This window comes from Abramis brama, assembly GCF_963993115.1.
Source record: "Abramis brama genome assembly, chromosome: 20".
NCBI classification, from domain to species: Eukaryota; Metazoa; Chordata; class Actinopteri; order Cypriniformes; family Leuciscidae; genus Abramis; species Abramis brama.
The window spans coordinates 27,692,670-27,708,187 of NC_139982.1; the positions used below are offsets into that span (position 1 = coordinate 27,692,670).

The 15,518-nt window shown below is 40.0% G+C and overlaps 1 protein-coding gene across 2 annotated transcripts; it reads right to left on the reverse strand.

The window, feature by feature from the left end:
* Nucleotides 1-19: 19 nt before the first annotated feature.
* Nucleotides 20-13,384, reverse strand: LOC311070981 (GTPase IMAP family member 8-like). Of its 2 annotated transcripts, XM_084095198.1 has the most exons (7): nt 13,261-13,384; nt 11,860-12,564; nt 7,099-7,809; nt 4,201-4,905; nt 2,418-3,071; nt 1,948-2,133; nt 20-1,391 (listed from the first exon to the last, which is right to left on the reverse strand). In XM_084095198.1, exons 1-7 carry the CDS (start codon nt 13,280-13,282, stop codon nt 1,135-1,137), a joined length of 3,240 nt encoding a protein of 1,079 aa, XP_083951324.1. In that variant the 5' UTR covers nt 13,283-13,384; the 3' UTR covers nt 20-1,134. The 2 variants fall into 2 exon arrangements, with proteins under 2 accessions (XP_083951324.1, XP_083951325.1); XM_084095199.1 differs by lacking the exons at nt 20-1,391; nt 1,948-2,133 and adding an exon at nt 2,145-2,341.
* Nucleotides 13,385-15,518: the final 2,134 nt, after the last annotated feature.

Below are 15,518 nucleotides of genomic sequence, written 5' to 3' on the forward strand. Positions count from 1 at the left end.
TGACATCAAAGTACAGCGAGAGAGATTCGATTTCAAAAGCATACAGAGCTTTATTTATGGTTATTACGACATGGCGTGAAGGCAACATCACCAACATGATTCATTCTCCCAACAGTCAGCACACAAATATGATGCCATGTACGTTTTCAAATTTTTATCCAATTCTGAGACAGTAAAGCATGCATCCTTCACAAGTAACGTAATCCCAGAATGCATTATGAAATAATGATTTTAAATATAGATTCGTCTGAATACAAATGCTATATCACTCAATATTTGTGTTCCATGTATTTTTGTGCTTTATTAGAAGGAGTAAATAATTTATCAACATGCCAACATCAGACTCTACTGGAATTAACTGTAAGAATTAGCCAAGTCTTACGATCTCTTGAGGAGCAATTCTAGATGTTTAAGATGTTGCATTAGAAGCTCCTAATAATATACAATGCATAAACAGCTGCTTTCTATAAAAAATTGTCAAAAAAAACAAATTTAGACTGCACTATTTCTCTTATGTTGATTCCATAAATTTAAATGTATAGATAAAATTAATCTAGACATCACTTAAAGGCTTCATGAACTGCATTGTTTTATTGTTTCATAATGTTCCCTGGGGTGCACTTATAATGTTAGTATGATTTTTACTTCAAAAATTGCCTGATTTTAGCCTCTGATTTGCTTTGTTTGAAGGGTCGTGTCTGTGTGAGGCTTTAATGTAAACGCTCTGCTGTGATCGGTCCAGATAGGTGTGATTTTTAGTCCAGTGAGTGACCCTGTGCTCTTCTCTCTTCCTCATCTTCCTCATCTCACTAACGCCAGTGGGCGGGGCCTAAGTTTATCTTCATATGGAGAGGCGGTCTTTCACTACATTATTACTGTAGTATTAGCCTATATCACTACAGGATTTTCTTATAATATGATGACCTCTTATATGTCAAAACCTCAAGGAAAATTTGATTTCTCAGTTCATGACCCCTTTAAGGTTAAAACAACTGAACATTCCTTATAGTTTAATTAATATTTATAGTTAAATATTATGATGCCAATGTAATAAATGTCCACATTATAAGGACACAATTTATCTTTCATTAATTCAATCGTATTCATGTCTTCTTAGTATCTTCTTCATGCTTATCATGCTGCTTTAATCTTCTTGGGAAAAGTGTTGAGATCTTGGGCAAAGCAAGTGTTCGTCTTTGTTCCTGAATGTTCCACAAACTCCGGGATGGATCTCAAAGACCCGAATCCTGAGCTGTGAGAGGAGACTATAGAGCGTGATGAGCTAAAAACTGAATCACTGTCTGCTCCTGATCGTGATCTGAATGAACTGTAAGCAGAACTGTAACCAGAACTTCCCACAGACCGTGTGTCCGATCGCTCATCTCCACTCACTGGGGAAATACAGTGAAATCAGTAAAAGGTTAAAACTGTTACAGAACAAAATTCTGACATTTAACACTTTCAATGTTCCTAAAAATAATGTAGCCTTAATCATTATCAGGTGCCCTTTAAAGTATTATATAAATTCTTCATTAATCAGATGGGATTTCAAAGTTTTGTTGCTGTTTTATCAATGAAATATCTTTATTACAAGACTGATCACCATATATTGCACTTATTTAAAGTGACCTTTTTTCTTGTTTATTTCATATCAATAAATGCAAACCTTTTACCAAACGTTTTTACAAGTAAATTTAAAAACAGCAACAACAAGAACACGATAATGGAAAACTGCTGCAAATTTATCCATCACAATATTCACAAAACATTCACAAAAAGGTAAAGGGTCTAAATGGGGAAAACATGTGGTAACAAATGTAGGATAATGTAGGCTAAATATAAATATTTTCTCAACAAATCAGATCTCTTGCTGTAATGATTAAATAAATAAAAAAGTCACAGGAGACAAAAGTGAAAAAAATAAAAACATAAACAAAAGACACTCACTTATTGGTCGTGATAATTCCATGCTGTTATATCGTTTTATGGCCCCTGGCTCATAACTTGTGTGAGATGAATCTCTGGATCGTGATGAACTAAAGACTGGTTCTGCTCCTGATCGTGATCGTGATCTGAATAAACCAGAACCAGAACTTCCCACAGAACTGGAATCAGATCCTTCAGCTCCACTCACTATAATAATGAAAGCAGAGAGTAGATCAGTAATGCATTTGACAGACACTGGTTTCCTAATGAAGATAAACAGGGTTGAACCTGGTCAGTATCAGGGTGGGAAATGAGAGAAAATGAAGTTTCCGTTAAAGGTGTTATTGAATGTTAGCGTTGGTCCTGCAGTCTGTGTGACGAACCCTATAAACTATTGAAAACTACATCTGAAGACCTGTAGAACATAGAGGATGAAACACATCTGAGACAGTGTATTGATAATATTGATACAATTTTATGATTTCACTCACTAGTCTCTAATATGTCTTCTCTCCATTTGTCCAATCGTTCTTCATCTTCCTTTCTACCATCTATTTCAAAATGGCGGCCGTAGTTTTGTGCCACTGTCTCCTCAATCTTCTCCAGCAGCTCCTTGATCTGAGTGTCATCACTCCTGTTGAGATTGTTGAGAACATGAAACCTGTTCCCACATTTGTCCACTAGCCACTGGAGATCCTGTCCTTCACTCTCAATGTGCTGCTCTATAGATGTGTCTGACAGAGAGTCTCCATGAGTGAACAGCACTATAGTGTGACTCCAGACTCTCTCACTGAGAAGATCCAGATGATCCTGCACTGCTTTTCTCTCAGTCTCTTTAAATCTATCATCCACACGTATGATCAGTAGTACAGCGTGTGGTCCTGGAGGACACAGAGACACACTGAGCACAATCTCCTGTTTCAGTAACTCAGGACTCTCCTCTACAGTGTCATTACTGAACCATCCTGGAGCTTCAATGACAGTGATGTGTCTGTCTGCTACTTCTCCATGTCTCCTCACACACTGAGCAGATCTCTTCAAGTCAAACTCCTCTCTGTCCAGGATGGTGTTTCCTGATGAACTCTTACCAGCTCCTTTATATCCCATCAACACAATCCTCAGCTCTGAGAGATGTTGAGTGTCACCTGAAACATATAGAGAACAAAACACACTTATCTTGCGTGTGCTTTCTGAATAATTAACAAGAAAGCTGTACTAAAAATATGCTAATCATAATAATACAAATGCCACATTAATGGACTTAAGTTAATCATCACCCATGGTTAACTAAATTATGAAGAAATGAGAATAGTTTAATTTTCTCAATCAGGAGAAAACAAAAACACAGATTACATAAAACTCAGGGCTAAATTGTAATTTGTTGCAAAAATAACATGTTTTCAGTGATTATATATCCTTAATTATATATGCAACATGTAAAAGCACTGAACTAAATTCAAATGAAAGCATGACACTCCAGGTAAAAAGGGTAAAAATTTAACTAATAGATATCACCATACTTACTCAGTTGATTGATTACATTAAGAATTGCAAACATTTTTGTATTACAAATTCTCTGAAATCTTATGTTAAAATATGCAAATAAATCATTATCAAATTAAATATGCACTAATTTGCATAGATTTCTAGAACAAAAATTGGAACAAGTCTAAAGTGGCAAAAACAGATCCAAAATCTTTTTTGTATTGACCAATATGAAAACAGTAAACGTGTCTCACAAAAACTGTAAACATGTTGACACTTTTTATTTCATAAAAATAGCTTCTATCAAGAGTTTAAATCTTACCAATGTCCAATATAGTTCCACCAGCAGTCTAGTAGTTTTTACTTGTAATGTACTTTTAAAGTGTGTTTGACGGGATTCACTTCCTGGAGCTTCAGAACAGCGACAAACATGAGGCGTTTCTATATGTGTAAAGCTGATGTTTAAGGTTCTATTTAACACAAGCTGTTTGCAGTTGTTTATTTTTATTTGTATTGTTTTCTATGGATTAGGTAAAGGGATTTCTGTTCTCAAAAGCAAACCCTATAAAGAACAGGATTGTTTAAGAAATAAAAGTGCTTATTTCCTTCAATAACAGCTTTTATGGGCCGTCACTGTGAGCTGTTTTGAACACATCTATTGCGAATGCCTCGACAAATAGCGGTTAATGACAAGAAGTTTCATGTTATTATTGCTGTGACTGTTACATTTTCATGATTTACTTGATATACTCAGTGTGAATATCAGCATTATAAAGTATGTGGACTCACTCATCTGTGATCTGATGTTTTCTCTCTGTTTTTTCATCCTCTTCATTCGTTCTTTTGCTCTCTCTTCCTCTGCTCTTCTTCTCTCTTCCACCTCCTGTAATATCTTTCTGTCTATTTCAAAATGTCGGCCGTAGTTTAGTGCCACTGTCTCCTCAATCTTCTCCAGCAGCTCCTTGATCTGAGTGTCGTCACTCCTGTTGTGATTGTTGAGAACATGAAACCTGTTCCCACATTTGTCCAGCAGCCACTGGAGATCCTGTCCTTCACTCTCAATGTGCTGCTCTATAGATGTGTCTGACAGAGAGTCTCCACGAGTGAACAGCACTATAGTGTGACTCCAGACTCTCTCACTGAGAAGATCCAGATGATCCTGCAATGCTTTTCTCTCAGTCTCTTTAAATCTATCATCCACACGTATGATCAGTAGTACAGCGTGTGGTCCGGGAGGACACAGAGACACACTGAGCACAATCTCCTGTTTCAGTCTCTCAGGACTCTCCTCTACAGTGTCATTCCACCACCATCCTGGAGCTTCAATGACAGTGATGTGTCTGTCTGCTACTTCTCCATGTCTCCTCACACACTGAGCAGAACTCTTCAAGTCAAACTCCTCTCTGCCCAGGATGGTGTTTCCTGATGAACTCTTACCAGCTCTTCTATATCCCATCAACACAATCCTCAGCTCTGAGAGATGTTGAGCATCACCTGAAACAAATAGAGAACAAAACACATTTCTTAAAGGGGTCATATAATGGTACATGCACTTTTACAAGTTGATTGTACTGAAATGTGTGTTGGCAGTGCCTGTACACAACCATCATAAAATGATAAAAATCCATCCAGTGTTTTTTTTAAATCTTCTTATATGTTTTCCCCGTCTAAAATCAAGCCGTTCGACTGGTCGGTCGGACGCCCCTCCCACGATTGTTGATTGACAGCAGCGTTTCAACACAGACCCGCCCTCGCTCGTGAGCGAGCTGTCAATCATAGTCCGCACGTCATTGTTGATACGCTGGAGCACTGTCTATGAGAAGAATGGCTTCTAAGCGATTGTGGTGTTCTGTTCTTGGGTGTAATAAGGAACACAGCAGTCATTTTGATGTTCCTAAATCCGAACCGCTGAAGACGCAGTGGCTGAGTTTTGTTTTCGAAGGGAATATTCCCCACGATCAACGTCAATGCTTTCATGTTTGCGCGAATCATTTCATACACCAGACTGCTTTATAAACGAGGGTTACACCATGAGTGTAAACTGTAAAGGAATAAGGATGGCTCTCTTATTGTAAATGTTTATTCATATTTTAGTTAATGATTTGCAAATGCATCATTGTGTCATGACTTTACTTGAGGGGGCACATCATTACTAACTCATGATTAACTAACCATACACTAACATCAACTCATGGCTTGTTAATTCATGTCTGTGTCATGACTTTACTTGAAGGGGCACATTATAATTAACTAATTATTAACTAACCATACACTAACATCAACTAATGGCTTGTTAATGCATCTTAATGTCATGGCTTTACATGAGGGGGCACATCATAATTAATTAATTGTCATAAAAGCTCATAATTTATCATAAACATACTATCCAATACACATGTAATACAACTAGTATTCAGCCCAGAAAAGTGATGTTGTGTGGCTTTTCAAAAAGTCAGAGAACGGAGGTACAGTATCATCACAGCTTCTGTCTGGATGGAGAATGAACTACTGATCCCAGCAAACGTTCCCCTGACCGTGTTCATGTTTCCTGTTTGGTTATTTTTTTGGGAACCGATTCCTCAGGAACTGTTGTAAGTCATAGTAGGTTTAGTTTGATGGGGAAAATAATTTCACAAAACAGATTAAGGCCTTTTAAGATGAATTATTAGTGTATTTAGTATTTTATGTTTGATAAGGAGGATCAGTGAAATTAATGACAAACTAATCCCGTGCCTCTCAGTAATGTTTATGATGAAGCTGCTGGTGTCAATAGTTTAAATTATGACAGTAATAAATTGTTTAAATGTACTTCAAAGTCAAGAATATTTCTTATTCCATCTTATGGAGCCTGATTGATTTTGTTTACCCCTAAGTGTTAGCCTAATCAATGCATTAACTATCAAACATGTACTAACGGCTGCTGTTATTCATGTATGAATTCTTATGACTCCAGTCGTATTTAAGGTTAGCTCTTCATTTGTTCATGATTAGTTCATATCTTCACTAATCATGAGTTCATGTTGAAGTAACTATTAATTCAGGCATTAGTACATGATTATTCATGTACCTTTATTGTAAAGTGTTACCGAAAAGGATTCTATTACTAAGCTTCATATAAAGCATCATTTCTCGTTTCTTCTGAAACTGTCGGACATTTGTTCTGGGAGTGTCCTTTTGCTCAGTCTTTCTGGAGTAATGTTAATACCTTTATTGTCCAAAATGTGTTAGCTGATTTTTCCTTATCTTACAGACACATTCTTTTTGGGTTTTATATTAATGACAAGAATCTAATCAAAGATTTTTGTATTAACCTCCTTTTATTTATTGGAAAGTTTTATATCCATAAATGTAAATATACAAAAAGTAAGCCCCGCTTTGACATCTTCAAACAAGAATTGAATATGTATTTAAATAAGAAAGCTATAAAAACATCTTTTAAACGACGGAGGAAAAACTCTGTTTATAAAAATGCCCGTGTACGTGTGGACTATAGGCCCAAAACAATAATGAAGAGAACATCTTTTTCACAAGGGAATATCTAACAATATTATAAAAAAACAAGCCTAAAGCTGCTTACAAAAAACAGATCAAAAAGCCTTTCCTACATGTATAGACCAATATGAAGGTAAGAACAGTGTTGAAAAAGAAAATATGATTCCAGTTTCAAAAAAAGTATTTTTCACTCACTCATCTGTGATCTGATGTTTTCTCTCTGTTTTTTCATCCTCTTCATTCGTTCTTTTGCTCTCTCTTCCTCTGCTCTTCTTCTCTCTTCCACCTCCTTTAAAATCTTTCTGTTTAATTTAAAATGGTGGCCATTGTTTATGATATGTGTCACTGTCTCCTCAATCTTCTCCAGCAGCTCCTTGATCTGAGTGTCGTCTCTCCTGTTGTGATTGTTGAGAACATGAAACCTGTTCCCACATTTGTCCAGCAGCCGCTGGAGATCCTGTCCTTCACTCTCAATGTGTTGCTCTATAGATGTGTCTGACAGAGAGTCTCCATGAGTGAACAGCACTATAGTGTGACTCCAGACTCTCTCACTGAGAAGATCCAGATGATCCTGCAATGCTTTTCTCTCAGTCTCTTTAAATCTAGTGTCCACCGGTATGATCAGTAGTACAGCGTGTGGTCCTGGAGGACACAAAGACACACTGAGCACAATCTCCTGTTTCAGTAACTCAGGACTCTCCTCTACAGTGTAATTCTTCCACCATCCTGGAGCTTCAATGACAGTGATGTGTCTGTCTGCTACTTCTCCATGTCTCCTCACACACTGAGCAGATCTCTTCAAGTCAAACTCCTCTCTGCCCAGGATGGTGTTTCCTGATGAACTCTTACCAGCAGCTCTATTACCCATCAACACAATCCTCAGCTCTGAGTGATGTTGAGCGTCACCTGAAACATATAGAGAACAAAACACACTTCTTAAGATGGGTGACATGTTAAATCTTCTTAAGTTATCTGTCTTTGTGAAAAAGGGGTTACTAAAATGAAGTTTAATCTGTATGGGTGTCAAACTACACATTATTGATTAAAAATTACACATAAGCGTATTGTGAAATTTATGGTCATTACTTCATATATTTATATATGTTATATATATTAGCTCTACAGTTTACAAATTTGTCATGTATTATTGCTAAAACTATAACTTGTTTATTGTCTGAAAGTTTGTCTGTTTTGTATTTTATGTTTGTTAAAATTTGCAATTTTTAAAACTACTCGGTTACTATCGTAACCTCAGTTCCCTGAGAGTAGGGAACGAGTATTGCATAGCTATACGCAGTGGGGAAACTCCTTTTCCTCGATTTACTGAAGCCTATAATGTAAAACGCATTTTGCAGCTGCACAGCTAGCACAGTGAGTGTCTGGCTCACTCATTGGCTGTGCTGCGGCAACTGCACATCCATTGGCGCGGGCGCCTCTGACGTGTGAGCCAATGAGCTAGCATCACGCCATTACACGTCAGAGCCAAGGGGGCGTGGCCTTAGCCCATATAAGTCCCCTTTCGAACAGTCACTTCGTATTGCGTAGCTATACGCAGTGGGGATGCCATGCAAAACGCCGCACTATAAGTAACTGGTTGCCTTCTGCAGCTCAGGACCCCTGAGCTCACAGAAACAAGCCAGAAGTATATATAATGAACAGACCGGACACCGTCGGGTCTAGTAATATATATATATATGTCAGTAACTTAACCAACATAATGTACTAATAGGACCAGACACTGCCGGGTCTATCAGTATAAGGAAAATATAACCGGCCAAAGGCGGGTTTTATAATAAAATGTATATAAATATAACCGGCCAAAGTCGGGTTTTATAATAAATGTATATGTGATTATGCACAGTGACATAATTTGTAGACAAGACCAGACACCGTCGAGCCTTAATCATACCGAAAATACCTTCGCCTGCAGGGAAGGTACCTCCATATTATAAAACTTCATAAATGTGGAAGGCGAGGACCAGCCGGCCGCATCACAAATATCCTGAATGGGAAAACCAGAGGACCAAGCCCAAGACAAAGCCATGCCTCTAGTCGAATGAGCCTTGATACCTATAGGGCAAACCTGACCCACATAGATATGGCATCCACTATCCATCTAGACAGTCTTTGCTTAGTGACTGGATAACCCTTAGATCGGCCACCAAAGCAGACAAAGAGCTGTTCTGATTGTCTAAAAGACGCAGAACACTCCAGATAGATTCTCAGTGCTCTGACAGGGCAGAGTAGATTAGCTTCCCCATCCTCAGCAGAAGGGGGAAGGGCTAATAATGTGATAACCTGTGCTCTAAACGGCGTTGAGAGCACTTTGGGTACATAGCCATGTCTGGGTTTGAGGATGACCCTGGAGTCATCCAACCCAAACTCCAAACATGAAGGGCTCACTGAGAGGGTCTGCAGATCTCCCACTCGCTTGATAGATGCCAGTGCCAGCAGGAGAGCAGTCTTTAGCGAGAGAGGTTTAAGATCAACCAACTGGAGCAGTTCAAAAGGTGGACTTTTCAGGGCCCCAAGGACCGTGGCACGGATGGCACGGATGGAGGTCTGGAGGGGTTCAACCTCCTAGCTCCTTTTAGAAACCATACCACCAGGTCGTTTCTTCCTAGTGATTGGCCAGCCACCAGAGCATGATGAGCTGCAATGGCTGCCACATACACTTTGAGTGTGGACAGGGAACGGCCCACGTCCAACAGCTCCTGTAGGAAGGAGAGTATCACAGATACCTCACATGACCCTGGATCAAAGAGTTTTTTCGAGCACCAGCTGGAAAACCCTGACCACTTTAGAGCATAAAGGCGCCTGGAAGACGGGGCCCTAGGCTCAGTGATAGTGTTTAAGACCTTCTCAGGAGATGGGCCAGCGTGTCCCTGTTCTTCGAGAAGAACTCTGCGCAGTGGGTGTTGGTTCTCGAGGCGAAAAGGTCGACTTCGGCCTCGCCGAACACACTCCATATCAGACTGACTGTCTGTGAGTTCAGGGACCACTCGCCTAGGGGAGTGTTGCCCCGTGAGAGCATATCCGCACCCAGATTCTGAATGCCAGGGATATGCGCTGCCCTCAGAGAACTCAGATTGGTCTGTGCCCACAAGAGGAGGTCTCTCGCTATGGTGTACAGGTTGCCCGACCTGATGCCGCCCTGCCGATTTATGTAGGCCACCACTGACGCGTTGTCCGTGCGGACTAAGACGTGGTGACCTTTGAGGTTTGACAGAAATGCTTTGAGGGCAAAACAAACTGCTTTCATTTCCAGACAGTTGATATGTAAGCTCTGCTCCGTGCTCGACCAGAGGCCGGCAGAGTTCGTAACAACCGTGATTCACCATGATGCGCAGGCTGCCTGACTGCCATGCATGGGTTGGTACGCGGCGTTTCAGCCAGTGCTGCAGCGGGCGCATGCGCAGTAATCCCATACGGAGTACTGACGATGCTGCTGCCATGAGACCGAGAAGTTTCTGAAATTTCTTTAGAGGTGCGCGCTTGCCCGCCTTGAGTGAGGCTGCTAGCGTTCGCACAGAGAGCGCGCGCTCTCGTGTAAGCCGCGCTGTCATCGTTACAGAGTCGATAACTGTGCCCAGAAAGACCACACTCTGGCTGGGGGGCAGTTTGCTCTTGGTTACATTGATTTTGAGACCCAGACATTTCAAATGGTCGAGAATCAAATCCCTGTGTGACAGTAGCTCGGTTCTTGACTGTGCCAGCACCAGCCAGTCGTCGAGATAATTTAGCACGCGCATTCCCTGATGTCTCAGGGGAGACAGCGCTACATCCATGCACTTCGTGAATGTACGGGGTGCTAGGGATAGACCAAACGGCAGAAGGGTGTATTGATAAGCCTGACCCTCGAAGGCGAATTTCAAGAATGGCCTGTGACAAGGGTTTATCTGAATGTGAAAGTATGCCTCTTTCAGATCCACCGTAAAAAAATTGCGAATTGGAGCGAGTAGCCTCGCTTTATTGTGTTTATGACCCCACTCAACACATCGGGGATGGCTTGCCAGGCCAACGCCCGTGTGGCTAGGGTTTGACACACAGTTTGGGAGGGGGCCGCCTAGTGAAGGGGGACTGTGAACCCATGTGTTGTGATTGTGAAACATCCTTTTTTTGTGCTTTACATGGGTCGCCATGAGAACGGCATTTGTTTGTAGAGGCGCGCGCAGTGCAGCGGGCCTGTTAACAATAATAAAATCTCCAGCCGCCTGAGTTAGACAGGTAGCTGTGAGAAGTGTCATGGGATTTTGAGCAGTGACTATCTGTGGCGGCGCACGCTTCATCGCGGGCGCACTGACTGAAAAAAAACTACTTCTGTGTTGAAGGCGTAGTCTGCTGTATGCTGCTCGCTCAGGCTGATAAGGGTTTGTTTCGACGGCGAAGGCTTTCAGAGGATTCAGAGACGTGAAGTTGTCGTTGAAGGAGTAAAATCTGCTAAAATGGCGTTTTTCGGGGACTAATATGGGCTAAGGCCACACCCCCTTGGCGGGCTCTGATGTGTAATGGCGTGATGCTAGCTCATTGGTGCACACGTCAGAGGCGCCCGCGCCATTGGATGTGCAGTTGCCGCAGCACAGCCAATGAGTGAGCCAGACACTCACTGTGCTAGCTGTGCAGCTGCAAAATGCGTTTTACATTATAGGCTTCAGCAAATCAAGAAAAAGGAGTTTCCCCACTGCGTATAACTACGCAATACGAAGTGACCGTTCGAAAGGGAACCGTGCTTGCGTGGATGCACTTTTTTTCTTTTAAACGACGGAGGAAAAACTCTGTTTATAAAAATGCCTGTGTACGTGTGGACTATAGGCCCAATGCAATAATGAAGTGAACATCTTTTTCACAAGGGAATATCTAACACTATTATTAAAAAACAAGACCAATATGAAAGTAGGTACAGTGTTGAAAAAGAAAATATGATTCCAGTTTCATAAAAAGTATTTTTTCACTCACTCATCTGTGATCTGATGTTTTCTCTCTGTTTTTTCATTCTCTTCATTCGTTCTTTTGCTCTCTCTTCCTCTGCTCTTCTTCTCTCTTCCACCTCCTTTAAAATCTTTCTGTCTATTTCAAAATGGCGGCCGTTGTTTTGTGCCACTGTCTTCTCAATCTTCTCCAGCAGCTCCTTGATCTGAGTGTTGTCACTCCTGTTGCGATTGTTGAGAACATGAAACCTGTTCCCACATTTGTCCAGCAGCCGCTGGAGATCCTGTCCTTCACTCTCAATGTGTTGCTCTATAGATGTGTCTGACAGAGAGTCTCCATGAGTAAACAGCACTATAGTGTGACTCCAGACTCTCTCACTGAGAAGATCCAGATGACCCTGCAATGCTTTTCTCTCAGTCTCTTTAAATCTAGTGTCCACACGTATGATCAGTAGTACAGCGTGTGGTCCTGGAGGACACAGAGACACACTGAGCACAATCTCCTGTTTCAGTAACTCAGGACTCTTCTCTGCAGTGTAATTCTTCCACCATCCTGGAGCTTCAATGACAGTGATGTGTCTGTCTGCTACTTCTCCATGTCTCCTCACACACTGAGCAGATCTCTTCAAGTCAAACTCCTCTCTGCCCAGGATGGTGTTTCCTGATGAACTCTTACCAGCAGCTCTACTACCCATCAACACAATCCTCAGCTCTGAGAGATGTTGAGCGTCACCTGAAACAAATAGAGAACAAAACACATTTCTTAACATGGGTGACATCTTACATGTTCTTAAGTTATCTGTCTTTGTGAAAAAGGGGTTACTAGAATGAAGTTTACTGTATCTGTATCGATTAAAAATGACATAGAAGTATATCTCACAATAAATAAACTCTTAAACCAGAGTTGAACAAAAGTTATTGATGGACAATAATTATGAATTATGGAGAAAAGAAAATTGCTTAATTTCAATGATCTGCACACAAAACATAAGAGGTCTCAGAACACACAGAGTAAGCAAGACAAATTACAAATAGCTTCAGAATAATGTTTTCATAAAGTATATTCTTTAAAAATTATTAAACTGGCCTCTAAACCAGTGAATAAATCTGTGTGTGTTCACAACTGGGAAAGTGTTATCAATGCACTGGTGGATATTAGCACCAGCAAATACATGACTGTATTATTTACATTCATTTACTAGATTGAAAGAAAACTAAAAACAATTTGTGACTGCTTATATTTATAAGACTTCATTAAAAAAACTAAAAAAAAAAAAAACTAAGCCGAGCCTAAAGTGGCATAAACAGATTCAAAATTGTATCTGTAGACCAATATGAAAGTGAAAGCAGTAAAAGTGTCTCAAACAAAGTGTAAAGCTGACATTTTTTCTTTTATAAAAATAGCTTATTTTAAGAGTGAAATGCTTACCGATGTCCATTTTACATGACATTTATTTGCCTTAGTTGGAGCTCCAAATGAAATATTGTTTCACCAGCAGTCTAGTATTTTTTACGGTGTGTTTGAAGAGTCATGGGACTCACACTTCCTGTTTCTTCAGAACAGCGACAAACATGAGGCCTGTCCAAGGGCGTAGTTTTGGTTTGAACATTGAGGGGTTGAAGTGTGAACCGTTTAGCGGGGTCCCGGGTATATGCATAGGTATATGCTTCCACATGAGATTTATTTGTTTGCTTGTTTATTTTTGCAAAATGGTGTTTTGTGGTATCATCCGCATGCAACGTTTATTGATAACATTACTGCAATAAAGTTATAGCCTAGTTAACAATTACTTGTTTACATAGGATAAGTATATGATTTATTTATTTATTTATTTTATATTATTTAATTACTTAAAACCTTATTAGTTTGACAGAATTTTACTTAAAGTACTTTACTTAAAATTTCTCATTCTGAAAATGTTAATTTCCTGTCATCTCTTGGAATATCTGAAAGCCAGGTTTTCCAAACATCTGTCATTATTAGAACACATTTTACACACAAGGAAAACCAGTTGTCTGTCAATAATTCAAGAAGGTCAAGATTTTAAAGCTCTTGATTCTAACTTGTATTTGCCCTTATGAAAAAGTAACATAGTTATTGCAATTGTTTAACTACAGCATTTGTTACAATAAGGTTATAATTACAGGTGAGACCATTGATGGCTCCTCATTATAAATCTAAGGCCAAATGTAAACTTTTTTTTTATTTTATCTATAGCATTTGTTATGAAAAATAACATCACCATAAGATACCCAGATAGCAACATAGTGTTGGCCCAGATCTGGCCCACATCTGCTTTATGTGGACTCCACACGGCCCAGATGTGTAATGACGCCCAGTTCCAGGAATGCACTAATATTTTGTTGGTAATACCAGTTTATAACAATTATTAGTTAACAATAAGTTGTCAACACTTTGGAAAAAATAATAATTCTTCGTTACATTACATCCTTGTGCATCGCTTTCTGCCAGGACTTTTTCGTGCTTTTCTCAACTCACTGAAGTGACTTCGGTGTCCGCGTTAGCAGTAGCATTAGCCATCAGGCAAGTGTTATTTAAACTAGAAAAATGCATTTCCGGAGGAACTGCAAAGTGTGCTTGCTCGGGTGCAGTGCACTAACGTTAGCAGGTAGTGGATAAGGGTGCGTTGAAGTTTGCTTGATCTGAGAATTTCAACAATAGTACTTTTTTCAAAATTGTGCAAAAAGGTGAAAAGTTATGTGCATTAAGAGACATGTCTGCAATGTAGACTAGTGCCTGAAGAGAATCGCTCTATGTGGATGATTTCATTGTGAGTGCTCGTGAGGTGGATGAAGCATACACCATCTCCACAGCTGCCAGAGACATCTTACTAGATGCAGGCATGAAATTGTGTAAATGGGTGACAAATTCACCAGAACTGAGAGCAAGATGGACGGAAAATGCGATGGAACAAAACCTAGTATCAGATAGCAGTGGAAATGTGCTAAAAGTACTAGGTTTAGTATGGAGACCAGAAAGTGATGATTTTGTGTTTGAATTCAAGCAATTGTTGAGTGTTTTGGAGGGAAAAGGAAACACAAAAAGAAATGTGTTGCAAACATCATCCCGTATCTTTGACCCCATAGGGTTCTTGACTCCCTTCACTGTTAGAGTGAAATGTCTTCTTCAGGAAATGTGGGAAAGGGGACTTAGTTGGGATGAACAGTTGCCTCCAGATTTGACGAGAGTGTGGAATCAGTGGTGTAGTGAAGTGCCACAGCTTAGCTTGATCGCCATACCAAGATGGTACAAAATTGAGATTCAATCTAACGTTCAAGCACACACATTGCACGTGTTTTGTGACGCAAGTGAAAAGGCGTACAGCGCAGTTGCGTATCTTCATGGAGAAAATGAAAGTGGAGAATCTGTAACCAGTTTTGTAGCATCAAAGACAAGAGTTGCTCCTTTGAAGAAGCTTACATTACCACGTCTAGAGTTAATGGGAGCTCTAATCGGAGCTAGAATAGGACATAATCTGCTTCGTCCCTTGAAGATGGAGAAAAATCAAATTCACATGTGGACAGATTCAGTAATTGTCTTACGCTGGATACAGAGTTCTGCACAGAAATGGAAACCATTTGTAGCTAATAGAGTGGCTGAGATACAGAATCTCACAAACCCTGAATCGTGGTCCCATTGTAATGGGAAAGACAACCCAGCTGATT

Excerpts from the sequence above, each read along its gene's own strand:
- LOC311070981 (XM_084095198.1), bottom strand. The coding sequence starts at position 13,282 with ATGTCATGTAAAATGGACATCG. Across the intron at positions 7,810-11,859 it reads AAACATCAGATCACAGATGA|GTGACGCTCAACATCACTCA; the intron begins GTGAGTGAAAAA and ends TATATGTTTCAG. Across the intron at positions 1,392-1,947 it reads GGAATTATCACGACCAATAA|TGAGTGGAGATGAGCGATCG; the intron begins GTGAGTGTCTTT and ends GTATTTCCCCAG.